The sequence below is a fragment of the Phoca vitulina genome, unplaced genomic scaffold, assembly GCF_004348235.1.
Source record: "Phoca vitulina isolate PV1807 unplaced genomic scaffold, GSC_HSeal_1.0 scaffold27, whole genome shotgun sequence".
Lineage (NCBI taxonomy): Eukaryota > Metazoa > Chordata > Mammalia > Carnivora > Phocidae > Phoca > Phoca vitulina.
Genome location: NW_022589730.1, coordinates 18,450,603 through 18,466,308, shown reverse-complemented (window position 1 = coordinate 18,466,308; position 15,706 = coordinate 18,450,603). Strand labels below are relative to the sequence as shown.

At 33.7% G+C, this 15,706-nt stretch overlaps 1 protein-coding gene across 1 annotated transcript in view; it reads right to left on the bottom strand.

The window, feature by feature from the left end:
- Positions 1-950: 950 nt before the first annotated feature.
- Positions 951-15,706, bottom strand: part of TXNL1 (thioredoxin like 1) — a 39,533-nt gene continuing 24,777 nt past the window's right edge. Inside the window, exons 7-8 of the mRNA XM_032422580.1 lie at positions 14,456-14,560; positions 951-7,958 (exon numbers count right to left, since the gene is read on the bottom strand). Coding sequence (XP_032278471.1) covers positions 7,929-7,958; positions 14,456-14,560 — 135 coding nt within the window. The 3' untranslated portion in view covers positions 951-7,928. The remainder of the gene's footprint in view (positions 7,959-14,455; positions 14,561-15,706) is intronic.

Sequence of the window (15,706 nt, the reverse complement as noted above, 5' to 3'; positions counted from 1 at the left end):
TTAAAAGATATTTAGAAAATCCCCAAATATTTGGAAATTAAGAAATACATTTCTAAATTACCCTAAGTGAATCAAATAATAAATTATAAGAATATGTTTTCTGACTTGAATGACAATAAAAAATAATATTTTTTAATTGAATGACAATATTTTGAGTTGAATGACAATAAAAAAATATATATCAAAAATTTTGGTATTTACCTGAAGCATAGCTCAGCAGGAAGTTTACAATTATAAATACTTGTATTAGAAAAAAATGAAGATTCCTATTTATGATCAAAGTTTTTATATTAATAAGGTAGAAAAAGAAGAGCAAATTCAACACAAATTAAGTAGAAACAAGAAAATAAAGAGAAATGTATACATTAATAAAATTTTTTAAAAAGCCAGAAGTTCGTTCTTGATAAGATTAATAAAATTTATAACCCCTATGCGACATTGATTTACAAAAAAGAAAAAAAAATACCAATAATGGAAATGAAAAAGGGCTAGACAAATCTTCCAGGCATTAAAGAATAATAAGGGGGTATTATGAAAAACTTTATGCTACTAAATGAAAGGCAAATTCCTTGGAATAAAATTTACTAAAGTGGACACAGAGTGATGCAGAAAATCTCAGTAACTCTAATATCTATCAAATACGTATTTAAGAATATTCCACCAAGGGGCGCCTGGGTGGCTCAGTTGGTTAAGCATCTGCCTTCGGCTCAGGTCATGATCTCCGGGTCCTGGGATTAAGCCCTTAGTCGGGGGGGGGGGGCGGGCGGGTCCCTGCTCAGCCAGGAGTCTGCTTCTCTCTCTCCCTTTTGCTCTTCCCCCCAACTTGTGCATTTGCACTCTCTCTCTCAAATAAATAAATAAATAATCTTAAAAAAAAAAAAGGAATATTCCACCAAAAAAACTGGTGCGTTCTATCACACATTTAAACAATAACCAGCATAATCCTGATATTAAAACCTGATAAAGAAATTACAACATAAGAAGAGTATAGAATAAAAGCCTCCATAAGTATAGACACAAAAAAATCCTCAGCAAACTAATTTAGCTAATTTAATTCAGCAATATATGAAAATGATAATACATCAAGACCAAGTGCAGTTAATCCAAGGAAAACAAGGTTGGTTTAACATTTGAAAATCTATTTATATTATTCACCATCTTAACAGAATAAAGAAGGAAACACACATAATCATCTCAATAGATGCAGAAAAAGTATTTGGCAAGATTTATCACCCTTTTTTTTTTTTTAAGTTCAAGTAAATTAGAAATAGAATCTAGCAACTTCATCAATTTAATAATGGATACCATTCAAAAATCTACAACTAATATTAATAGTGAGCACTAAATGCTATCTCCTTAGGACCAAGAACTAAGCAAGGATATTTACTCTCACTACCTCTGTTCAACATTGTACTAAAATCCCTAGGCCGCGCAATAAGGCAAAAAAAAAGAAATAAAAGATATAAAATCTGGAAAGAATAGTTGAAACGGATTCTATTTGCATATGGCGATTATTTACATAGAAAGTCATAAGAAATCCATTAAAAATTAAAAATTACTAAAACTGGTAAAGAGTTCATGTAAGTGCCAAGACTACAGGGTCAATATACAAAAATTAACTGTTTTACTATACACTAGTAACAAACAATTGGAAAATAAAATGTTTAGGAGGAGGAGTTAAGAGGGCAGAGGAATAGGGGGACCCTAAGCTTGCCTTGTCCCTCAAAGCCAGCTAGATAAATATCAAATCATTCTGAACACCCAGGAAAATTAAATGTTTAAAATTTCATTTGCAATAATGTCAACAAACATTAAATAGCTGAGAGTAAATCTAATGAAAGAAGGGCCTCTATATGGAACTATAAAGCATTGGCTTGAGAAATTAAAGATCTAAATAAATGGAGATTATGTTTGTGTGTGTGTGTGTATATATATATATATATATATACACACACATATACTCAATATTGTTAAGGTGTTGTATTCTAGGCAATCCAACCATAAAGCTATTTTTTTAAGAAATTGATGAGCTGATTCTAAAGTGAAACTGCAAAGGATCCGGAATAACAACAAAAAATCTTAAGAAGAAAGTTGGAGAAATTATACTACCTGACTTCAAGACATACTACAAAGCTCAAGTAATCAAGACAATGCTGTTCATATAATAGTAGACAAACAGATCTATGGAATAGAATGGAGAGCCCAGAAATAGGTTATTTTCAACAAGAATGATAGAGTTTTATGCTCATAGAAACAGCTAATTCCTGAAATGGCATACATATATTACAGTCCCAGTAACAATTGTATTAGGATACTCTTAAACCAAGTATGTTCAACCAAAGAGTTTACCATTTCCCAAATTCAATGGATTCCATATTTTGATGAGTAAGCAACAAAGCAACAATGCTTCCTCTTACATAAACTGTGGATTAAGGAGTTTTAACTTCCAGAAAAAAATTTTAAGTAAACCAAAATGTGAACACCCAAATATCTTCCCCTTGCAGTTGCTAGATTCAGTTAAAGAATCAGATGAAATCACACCTATTTACTTCTGTACAAGCCTATTCCAGTGGTTTGAGTTGGCCTATCCACTTATGCCCAGGCTCCCTGCCATTGTCCTTTTTGAAGTTAATACCCATCTTTAAACTGAAAATGTCCTCTGCAGTTAAAGCTGAACCAATGCAGAAGCATTCCTAATGCTGTCAGTGTGCTGATTCCTTTGAGAGAATTATGTGGCTAGGGAAATGAAACTGCGACACTGTTTTTACTATCCTTGGTCACAGGAAGACTACAGGGATCTAGTGAAGAAATTGTGTATTACTCAAAAACTCTGAACAGTGATACTAACAATTTGTGCATTCAATACTACCCTATAAAATTACAAATCTTAATTATCAAGGAACATAAATGACCCATCCAGACTCTGACAGAGGAATTATCTTTGTGAAATAAGCAACTTTTAAGAGAATAAAAGCAGTCATGAAAGAATGTTCTAGAATGACAGATGGGACAAAATTTATAATTACAAACAAAACAGGAAAAAGGCCCCTGATTATAAGGAAGTACTAAAGCCTTTAATGACAACTTCAGAGCAGTGTTTCATATTCTCTTATGGAATGTTGCCATCAATCTCCACGCCTTGCTAATTGTCATGTAAAACTGTGTTCAATGGTAGACTATGAAAGTTTCTAGATTTCTTTGCCAGAACGGTTTCAGAATCATTCTGTCTGCTGACACCCCCTTCAACCATAGGATTATTAATATAATCAATGATTCTAATAATTAAGCACTACAAAATTGTTTCCACAACTTAATAGATTGACAATTGGATATGTCTACTAATTTCAGTATTTCCACACATGATAATGATGACTACTCTCTCTTGAATTTATTTAACATTCACTATACCAAGTTCTCCTGTTTTCCCTTCTACATTCCTGATGAATATTCTGCTTTTCAGGTTCCTCTTCTGCTGATTCCTTAGTATTTATTCATATTCCCTAGCATTTGTTCCTTAGTTCCTTCTTCCCCTTTATATTCCCTCTAGATACTCCCATTCATATACCTATTTTCATCACCTAAGTGACTCCTAGTTCCCTATTTCTAGCCCTAGGTTCTAAAACCCCATTCCTATGTACCTATGACACATCTCCACCAGAAAGCCAAAAAAGCATTTCAGATACACTGCTCAAGGGAAAGCCATATTCATTGTCCCCTTCTGACTTGCTGCTTTTCCTTGGAACCAAGATTTCTACAACCAACTGTAAAAATGACACTTGTGAATCAGTGTGGGCTTCTCTCTCTACTACCTTCCTCCTCCCATAAACTAATAAGAATTGTCTGATCTCTTTCACATGGCAATAGGAGCTTGCATTCATGGTTTCTACTTGCTCTTCCAGCTTCATCTCCTCCTTCACCTCCCTAAGAAATCTTTTATTTAAATGTCATTCTATGCATACAACATGCACTTTTCCTTTACAACTGCTAAATTCTCTTACCTAACTAAATTGCAAATTCTAGTCTCTCAGACCTCAAGCATCTCTCTTCTTGGAACCTGAGAATTTGTTTCACATTGTGTTTATTGATGATAGAGATCAAAGTAACAGTTTGGTATTAGGGGAAAATCCTTGCATTACTGTTCATAAGCTAGTAGAGCAAATAAAACTACATATAATTACAGTATTGTTTGCTAAGTACCAGGATACAATCATCGTGTGTTACCACTATCAGTTTTGCTTGGACTGGGCCTCGTAGATAAGTAGGAATTCGTCAGGTGGGCCAGTTAGGTCAGAGGAAGGCATTAGATATCAAGGTACATTCTGGGAACTGCTAGTGCCAGAAATGAGGGGTAAGGTATAAGGCTGGAGGGAATCACATTATGAAGACCTCAAAAAGGCAAGATAACTAGCAGCCATAAGGAGGGCACATTACAGAGGCCAGGTCAGAGGCAAGGAGACAATTTGGAGGCTACTGCATTATGCCTTGCAAGAAATGATAGCCTTTAAAAAGCAGTGGCAGTGAGATGGGACAGCAGGGTACAGAAGAACACTTATCCTTGCTGCAGATACAAAGTAACACATTTAATCTTCATAACAAGGCTAAGAGGTGATGTTCCTATTTTTACACAAGAGGACTCAAACTCCTAATATGTTACTTGCTCAAGATGACACAGTTTACAAGTAGGAGCAGAGATTCAAACTTCAAAGATCGTGCTCCAAAGTAGCATAATGTGCCAATATCTCAAATGCATGTCCAAGTATAAATCAACAAATCATGTATTTACAACTAATTCTGGCCTGTTCTACTTACCAGAATTAATTCCTGGATAAACTTCCTCTTCCCATAGAGAAGTATATCAAATGTAGAGGAAGGAGACAGACTCCAGCACGTTTAGGGTTACATATGGTAAGATTTTAATATTGTTCCAGGCTGTCTACAATTTTAGTACTATATCCAAATTCTAAAGTTATTTTATGGACAAATTTATTTACACATTCTCCCAATTAGTAATTCTGAATGGGCCACAAGGTCTAAAAGTAATCTTATTAACCTGTAAAATGTCCATTCTGCCCACTTATAGTGCTGGGCATGTAAAAAATGAACTATTGATCTAAAAATAAAGTGAAAATGTTTAAAATGACATCACTATTCTTAAGCAATATAGACTTCACTGGGTGGTAAAAGATTCAGTATTTTAAAACTCCTTTGCCTAACAAACATGCTATATGTTATAGAACATACATGTGTTTGGAAAACTTCAAAAAATGCAGAATAAACCTCTATTAATGGTGTTAAGCTAAGTGAATGCAATGTTCCTTCAAGGTTTCCCTTCAGTGATCAGTGAATGGATTTCTTATTCAAAGTTACTTTTCTTTCAAAAAAAAAAATTATCTAAGGTTAGAAAAGACCAATTCCATATATATCCTACACACAAAACCAATCTACCAATTTGAAGTACGAATATTAATACAAGCAGCATGGAAGACCTAAAGTTCTTTCGTTCTCTAATGTTTACAAAGGAGAGGGCTTAAGTTGCCTAACTCAATTCCAATGCTTTCTTTTTATTTCAGAATTGAAGATTTACTTTAGAATTAAGGGGAACATGGGAAGATCTGAACTACTTTAGGTAAAAAGCCCCCCAACCCTCCATATCCAGTGTAGGTTTTTTTCTTTTCATTTTTTTCAGGTGAATTAATAGCGGCCATAAATAAAATAGTGAGGCCAAATGCGCAATACCCACACCACCCTGAGAACGCTGCAAAAAACAGAGTATCCATCTCCAAGTGGCAGACAGGTTTCAACTCACATGGCAACTCCAATGGATGACATAGCTATTTCCAATATGAGATTGAGGGTAATTTGGCCAAAAGAGATCATAAAGGTCTGCCAGGGGCACAAGAGCATGTGCTACTCTTGACCTCATCTGCAAGACTCTGTACTCAAAATACTTTTGTTTCTACTATGGGTTATTTCATTATTGTTTCAAATCAGATAATGCATCCTGCTATGAAATGTAACAAAACATGCAAATCAAGGGAAAAGTTTTGTGGAGTGTTTTTTTTTCTGCTATGTCTGACAAAACAAATATTAAAATTAATATTAATATCAGGGATGGTTTTGGTTAAAATAACTAGGGTTACATTTTTCAGATGCTTTTTTTTAATCTGGAAAATTCAGCATGTATATATATATATACACATGTGTATGTATATATATACACACACACACACACACACATATACTGTTTTAGGAGAAAACAGCATTTCAGCTTGGTGATTTAAGTAATATCAACTACGTATGTTTATTTGTAAAATTTCCCATAGTGAAACATGTTATAGTTACCTATAAACATTCATTTTTCACTATTTACAATTTGAGTAATCATGGAATGTTTGTATAATGCAACCAGTTGAGTTATAGAAAAGTCACATAAACAATATAAATCTGATGCCCAATCCTTTACACATACGAAATTACTTTCAATGGGTTTTCAAACTGTCAAGTATAAATAGGATGAGGTCAGCAATACTTAAGATGAGGCACTTTGACAATTACCCGAAAAGGTTAAGTGTACAAAAGTGTAAAACAAAACTCACGGTATTAATCGTACCCCTAATTTCAGACGTAATTAATCTGAGATGGTCTATATTAAGGAATGTTACGAACTTTTATTTCTTGCCCTTCCCCCTCCAGTTGACCCAAGGCAAGTAACTATGAAATACATAAGTATATAGACATCATCACAGACCAGTTAGTGTGCTTACATAGAGAAGAACTAAACACCATGTAAAAACACTGGGCATTTTAGAAAATGACTATTTTAACACAAAAACTTATGCATAATTTTTTCCATAAACGTGTATAAATACATTAGTCTCCCACAGGCAAAAATGCTATCTCAACCATATTCCCAGACAAAAATGCCCTCAAAGGTATTAACTAAATCAAAATTAATAGTCTATGTACTCTTTTCAAACACTGAATTTTTAATATTCAGAGAAATTAAAATTAAATTTTAATTTTAAAAATAGAGAAATTAAAAAATTAAATTTCCTAATACTTTCTAGATTAGTTTTAAGATTAAAAATAGTAGTAAGGAACAGATGTTTTGTTTTGCTAGCCTTTTGCGAAACACCTTTCAAACATACTATTTGGCCAATTCATTTTTAACCTTAAATCATGTTCTCTGTGTATTAACACTGCATCTTTTGGTAGCTAAGACAATAAATACTTGATTAAAAATATTAAGTCCTGTTGCTGTATGAATTCACAGTAGTGTCTTTTCCCCCATGGTCAGTTTCAACAGTAAAGAAAACGGTTGACTCAAATTTTTAAAGGTCATCCAGAAGGGATTAAAATCTGTGGTCCTGTTAACAGTTTTAAGTGAAAACAGTTAAATCTCATTAAACTTGTTTATTTCTGGTAGGTTATAATTTGAGTAATTTCTATAGCCCAGATACCCAAATGTTTAATAAACATGAGTTAGTACTCATTTTAACATACTTAACTGTTCCAAGTCCATTTATCAAAATCACTTGCTCTGTGTATGTACATGAGCATAGCACATGCACTCCTTAATTCCCTAAAACAGTCTTGCTCCCCTAAAGAGAAAAACTGGCTTTCAATCAATATGCTACCAGACACATAAGTCTCTTCAAAAATCAGAAGTGGGCCAATTTTCAGATAAATGAAAAGAGAAAATACTTATTTAGAATGACAAAAATTAAGCTTGGCAAAAGTAGTGACTTTTATTTACAATTGCATGTATCAAGATTACAACAAAAACACTAGTGATACCATCCGAACAAAAGCAATGATTTATTGGTAATGGCAATGAATGGAATATTGACAGTCTCTGATGAGAATCAAGCAATTATCCAGGAGCTGTAGATCTGATTGCAATATGGTCTTCCAGTGTCTTTTGTACCTTAGTGGCTTTCTCCTTTTTTGCCAACTACCTAGAAAACAAAAATAACTTTACATGTACATCTTATTGATTTAGAAATGTGTTATTTTTAAAATAATATTAATAATTGGTAATCATCTTTAAAACCTGGTATTAATTTTTATCCCTGTATTTTTTTTTTTTTTTTTTTGGCATGCGTGTATTTTCACTGTTGAAGCAAACTGTGACCTTCCCTTTCCTCCCAGCCTCAAGGAATTAAAAATAAAACACATGCAGGCTATTTTTGGTTTCCCACACTGTTTAAAGGAAAAGTAATACAATTTTTCAAAACAAGGTTGACAGTTTAGAGAAGTTAATAAAAGGATGATGCTATATGAGTGAAATACATTTGGCAAACTATTTTTAGGCAATTAGAAATCAAATGTCGATCACAAAATACTCTAGAATTAAAAGAGTATGCTAAACTTATGTCTAAATGCCCAAGATGACAGGTTTCTAGATTTTTCTCTCAATATGTAGATATGCAATGAAGAGATTAAAAATGACTAATTTTGCCTAGTTTCTATTTTTAAAAAACCCTGGTTGCTACAAATGTACTATAAAAAACAAAGAATAAATCTTGTTTCTGTCAATGATTAGAAAAATTCTCCATCGGAGGGCTTTAAAAATGTCCTAGTTGCTATAAATGTGGCAGCATAAAAATGTAAGAATAAACTTGGTTTCTACTAACAGTGCTAGAAAATAAATCTTCTGTGGGAAGGTTCTACAATTATGTTTTAAGTAAATAATTTACTTAAAAGCTGAAGTTTATCATTAGTTAATATATTCTCACAGCAGAAATGCCTCTAAAGAAATCTACTTGCAAGCTATTGAAGATATATTTGTATACAAAACGATTTCTATGGGGTGGAAGGCTCAGTCAGTTGAGCATCTGCCTTCGGCTCAGGTCATGATCCCAGCGTCCTGGGATCGAGCCCCGCATTGGGCTCCCTGCTCAGTGGGGAGCCTGCTTCTTTGTCCCTCTCCCTCCGCCTGCTGCTGCATGCACACACGCGCTCTTTCTCTCTTTCTGTCAAATAAATAAAATCTTAAAAAAAAAAAAAAGATTTCTATGTACATTTAATTGTAATGTAATTTTCATATTTTAACTGATTCTGTTCCAAATGGTAGTCTTAAGCAAAACTCAAAAAGGTCTTCAGTACGTGTCTGGTCTAAAATAGAACGTGGCCGGGTCAATGCCATTCACGAGAGAAGATTTAAAATGCCTTCCACTTAATTCCCAAGCATATGATGTCAGACATGCCATTTTCCCGACCTTGAGGAAAACCAGTTTTATTACTTTAAAAGATCTCCTCTCTGATCTACGAAAACCGTATGTTAGAAAGCCCAAAAAGCCAGAAAGATACTAAAGAGATAGTCTCATAAAAGTATGTGGATAAGAGTAAAAACTTCAGGGTTTAAGAGCCGGGGGGGGGGGGGGGGGGGGGGAAGGCTTCTTAAGAAAGAAGGGAAGTTGGCAATATTTGTATCACAAATAAATTTAAGCAGATAAACATTGACAGCATTATTGATCATTATTATCACTTGGGAACACACAAAACAGAGCTATTAGATGAAGCAAAAGAAAACAAAACAATTAATATTAAAAATTAAAATTTTAGCAGATGTGATACAGAAGACACAAGTCTGCATACTGTTTCACAGGTTGATAACTCTCAACTTGCCAATGTGTATTCTCTGTAAAAAAGAAGAAATTCAGCATTCCAATATGGATTTTCTCATCCCAAACATAAAGTATTTTATTCATTTTTTAAGTGTTTCTATTACACCTCAAATAGTCTAGGTACATCAAAATTAGGTGTCAAAAATATTTATTCAGTAAAGAGTCCATTGATCTTCTACGTTAAGAGTTTAAACCAGCCTAACATTCAGTCCATCTTTCAATGCCTTGAGCTCACTTGGGTAGACAAAGCAGAGGATGTGCCCATAATTAATCAACAAAAAGACTGGGGCTGCAGTTCCACTGAGAAAAGAAAATCCATGTCTCTTAACTACAGACTAATCAATATATTATACTAGTTCTAGTATAAAAGAAGTTGATGAAACTGTTCATATTCGATTTCTAAAATGATTCTATAGTTCCCAAAAAATAAAATTTAAACTTTAGATTGGATTAAAACATCCAACAACTAGTTAAGTCTGAAAGCATTTACAACAACATTTTATTGCAATATGATTTCTCAAAATGTAGTACAAAAATGAAAGATGAGAAAGTAAAAAAATAAAAGTCAGGGGAGCAACACGGTATGATAATGAAACTAAAGCACCTAGTTGCAAGCCCAAAATAAAAAGCAAACCAACAAAAGGCCAACTAAGACACATGGCTAGAATAAGATCTGAAGAAAGAGATGGTTGAGGAAATCTAGGTTACAAGGCTGATCCAGATGATAGAAGCTGGAGACATCTTGCACCAACAATGGCGAGAACATGGGAAGGGTGAGAGCAGACAGGTGCTAGATGAGCAGAGAAGCAAGGAGGGGAGTAGAGTGAGATAAGGTCAATCTTTATATTACTTCATTTTTAAAAATCTTCTGTTTTTAGTTCATTTGAGTTGAATTAAAAAAGCTGAAAAATAAACAGACAGAAATGTTACAAAAATAGCTGATACGGTGAATGGCCAGTTTAGAAAAGTCTATTTTTATTACAGTGATAGAAAATCTGCTCTGCTTTTCACATGCACCTCATTCCCTAAGCAGCAGAAGCCCCTTCAATTTTGCTCATTTTTGTACACTTATATGTTATTACTGTTGTATTAAAATAAAGCAATCCATGTATAGAGCATATTTTAGCAAAGAAAATATCTAACTTCTAATTAAGATGGCAAGCTTTTCATGCTGCAACACAAAGAATTCATTTACAACAACAAATAGCCTAAGTGCATATTATAATCTGTGCACAATGCCTATAATAGCCAAAAACAGACAACTGGGAGGTGTGTTCCAGTCTACCGAATCTTAAAAGTATAACCTTTAAAGTTGTAATAGCATGCAAGGAGGTCTAAGATTTCTATCCACATCCAAGATTCATTAGCATTACCTTAGCTTCTGTCATCTTAGTGACATAAGGAGATCAATGACACTCTGAAAACTAAAATTATCTAGAAACAACTCACACAATATAAAAATGTGAACTGAAAATGCAAAACAATTCTATTTTATCATTCTTTAAACCACTTTTATAGCTTTCTTCATTACACAAAGAGTTATCAAAGCGTTCCTCTTTGTGCTGATAAAATACATGCCAAATCTATTTTGAAATTTTAAATTCTAATGACTATGTGTAAGTCCTTTGAAATTCAGACTGACTAAAGTCCTGCACCTTCCCATTTTCATGCCCAAGTTCCTATTTTCCGTTCTACCTGGAGTGCCCCCTGCTATCTTTTCCTCCACTGCTATCCATTTCTACTCCTAAAGTTTAGTTCAAGACCCTCCCTCCTCCACAAAACATTCTTGTCCTCTCCCAGCCATTCTTAGGAAGAAGGAGGTATCACTGAGCTAGGAAAGTATGAGAATACTCTGTAGAGGAAGAGACTTGAACTAAGCTTTGATTAATTTTGATCAACTTTCCAAATGTTTGTATGTTATCCTTTAAGATAAACTTGCTTTACAGAGGGATTGTGATTACACCTAGCATAGGACTACAGGGACAGCAAGTACCATTCCATGTATTTATTACTTCCTTTTCTAGAAACCAAGCTCATTTATAATTTTCAATAAGTGACTATCTATACATAATCTAAACTGGCCAATTTCAGTTAAACAATAAATAATTTTTTATTGCAATTTTCCTACACTGATGTTGTTAACTTAGCAGAATGCAAAAAGCACTGAAATATTAGCTTGCTTTTGAGGAACAATTCAATGAATGACACAAGTCTCATTCAGAAACTATTAAAAGGAAATGCAATGTAATATTAACATACATAAGAAAATCATTCAGCCAATTAAAATTTATCAAACATTAAAAGCAAGGGACTAACACCAAGAAAGGAGTCCATGCTAGTATTAAATTATTCTCAAAGCAGTTCTCAGTGTGGTCTAGGCTGGGGGTCCCTGAGACCCTTTCAGGGAGCATTCAAAACTATTTTCATAATAATACTAAATCATTATTTGCCTTCTTAATCTCATTGTCTCACAGGTGTACAATGGAGTTTTCCAGAGGCTACATGACCTGTGATAGCAAACCTGACTGAATGTAGAAGCAGGCATGAGAATGAGAAGGTTCTATTAAGCTAGACAGTAAAACAATTTGTAAAGCATAAAAAAATGATCTTGTTAAATTGGTTCTTATTTTGGAAAATATGTATTTTAATTTAAAAATATTTGTGTTTAACATATAATGAATTTATTATTTATAAATAATTTTTAAATTTTTTGGCTTCAATTTCTTAAAGGGTAAATATTAGATAAATATATCCTACATTAACAAAAGCTCTTTTTGGTCCTCAATAATATTTAATAGTGTAAAAGGGTCCTGAGACCAAAAACTTTGAGAACTATTGCCCTACAATAATGTTAAGATAAAAAAGTATTTAGTTAAATGAATATATAGCAATTACAAAACATACACAAATACTCCCAAGCAAGAAAAGTCTAACACCTTTGCTATCCTAAAGACAGTCCAGAAAAACTAGTTTGGTGAGTCAAAAGAGAGAGAGAGGAGCGAGGCCAGAAGGCATAGGAGAGGGAGGATATTAAAACCAAAGAGGTGGAGATAAATTCTTAGAAGGACGATTATTAATACACATTAGAAAAACTGACTGAATGGCAGGCTGGTAAGAAGATGGTCAAGATGGAGCAGTGGTTACTTAAAGAGAAAAATGGAAATCAAACAGCATGAGCAGAGGTGAGAAGCAAGGAACTTGAGCTGAATTAATGGTATACCGCTTATAGTAGATCTTATGAAGGAATTAAGCTAAAAACAAACTATGCAAGGCAGTTAAAGCCAAATCCAATGGCAATTAATTCAAACAAGCAATATTAACAAAGCAGGCGCCCAAAATGTCTTTGGTGCTCACACATTTTCCCAGTACAGCATATCTCATATCATAAAAATGTAGATGGTTTAATCTCTGCTACTTCTGACCTTCTGATCTGTCATTATACATGTGGCAAACATTTGACATGACAGATCTAAGTACAGAATTGTCCTACAGTTCCCAAAAGTTAATCATGAGACAGGAAGCTATAGTAGTTGAAAAATGACCAGTTAAAATATCTATGGTCAAGATTATCAATTTTGTAAAAACCAGCATACAATTTTATAAGCTTATCCACTGTTATGCAATTTTACAAATGTTTCTGTAACTGTATTAAAATGAGATCTGTAGATACCACCAAAAAGAATAATAGTTTTCAGGATGCTTCATGGCTTCACCTCCCCACCAAACAGGGGTCTGAATTGTTCAGCTGGGTGCCTCTTCCTCCAGGGCACTGGCAGCCCTGGGGAAACTTTCTCCCATATAATCACCTCTTTCTAATCACCTCCAGTTCTAGACTATCAAAGGCAGCCATAGAAACATGGCCACACCTACCTTTCCCATGCTGCTGCACATTTAATCTGTGTACAGCAACTGGGTTCTGTACTGAGAAAGCTCCTCGTAGCACTTCCATGATCTGTGGTTGTAATACTTAAGAGTCTCCCTAAGGAACTGGGACCAAGTAGCAGTTGTTCCATGAATGGACAAAATGTTCTCATTCCTAAGGGTCTCGTATATCTTATAAATCCTCTGCAAACCTTACGACTGTGTCCACAAAACAAAACAAAAACGTACATATACATACATATGTAATCTGCCTGTTCACTGGTAATTTCTTTGCTTGTGCAAGTGGTCTTTCAGTACACAGACATGGTTTAAAGGCATCTCAGTGTAGTAAAGCTGAGCCCACTCTTTCTGATTAAAATTATTCAAGTGATTTTAAATGTTTTCATTGGAAACAATAATCAAAATCTTAATATCAGCACAATTCTTAAAAATTCACTAATAATAATGATTTTAACTTACTATTTTGACATTATTCCTAACTACTTTCTATAACCAAACAATTATTTAGTTAATTTAAATTACTTCCCTGTTATTTACTGTTTACTTCATTATAGGTAAGGACTTTTTTTAATTGAAGTATGGCTGACATACAATGTTATATTAGTTTTAGGTGTACAACGTAGTGATTCAACAATTCTGTACATTTTATGCTATGCTCACTTATTTGAATACCATTTGGATATCATTATTAATGGATACCATTATCCACTGGATACCATTTATTTATAGATACCATTATTTGGATACCATTAACAGACACTATATCAGGATTTATTTTTATTAGAAATTATCTTTTAGTTGGAGATCTAAAAATGTGATTAGGAGAACCCACTGTCCTAGTTTAACCTAAAATTTCATGACATGGTATGATTTTGATCTTTATGAAATTACTTCTTTAAAATTATATTTTTACTTCCCCTAAATACCATTTAAAACAAACTTACTCGTTTGAAGTCATTCATATTTGTTGCCTGGACTGGAGTACCAATAAAAGTAAAATATGAAATTCTCGTTGTTTCTTCTTCACCTTGATTGGACTGAACAAATATCTATACCCCCCCACCAAAAGGAAAAAAAGAATTTTTACATTAATAATTGTATCCTTTTTTCATAAACATGCTTAAGTTTAACTGATTTTGTTAGATTATTAATAAAAATAGCTTCCATTCTTTGTAAGGATTAACCCAAACTACATTTAGACTAGTGCTCCCACAGGACTATTAATTCCACTGTTTGCCCTGCTATCCTCACCCTTTCCAGGATATTCATGGCAAGACACCCGCATACAAAAGTTCTGGATAATTCAGTGTGAGGGTGTTGGAGGGGTCACAACTAAATTCTTTACCGAGAATGTTGAAAGAGTATGAAATTATTACAGTGGGCAAACCACTGCTGAAATTTTATTAAAATTGGTTTTTGACTAAGGAAAGTCTCTGCAGTTATTTCTTTCTGATACTCATTCATTCAATTTCCTAAAATATTAAAAGAAAAAACAATATTGGAAATCAGCTCCTAAAACTATACTATACTATAGCCTGCATTTTTTTAAGCTAGACTCTTTATACTTTCTATGTAAAAACTCCCCTCAGCATGTTACTAGACAGCAGCTTTACTCACAGATTCTTTTCCAATATATTGGATTTTTATATGTTTTTAAAAAAACAAAACACAATACTCTAGATGCTGTCTACTTAAGAATATTGCCTCTCTTGATTTAGACAATATACTTCTTTCATTCTCTGATGGCATTAATCGTTTTTTGTAGTTTTTATAGGCAAGCACAGATTCATCTCAAACTGAGCATATCAATTCAATCTTCCAAGTCTGGGCATGCCTGGGTGGCTCCATCGGTTAAGCATCTGCCTTCAGCTCAGGTCATAATCCCAGGTCCTAAGTCCCATATTGGGATCCTTGCTCAGCGGAGAGCCTGCTTCTCCCTCGGCCTGCTGCTCCCCCTGCTTGTGCTCTTTCTCTCCCCCTCCCTCTCTCTGACAAATAAATAACATCTTTAAAAAAAAAACCAAAAACTTCCAAGTCTGTAATAGGTAGACTATTAAACCAGCTCTCCATTCATTTGTAATGCTCTTTGATAATTAGCACAACAGTTTATATTTATGGCTTTTAAAATTCATCTACTTACTTAGACTAGACTTTCTGATCAAAACTGTCATTATGATTTCAATTTTATCACCAAA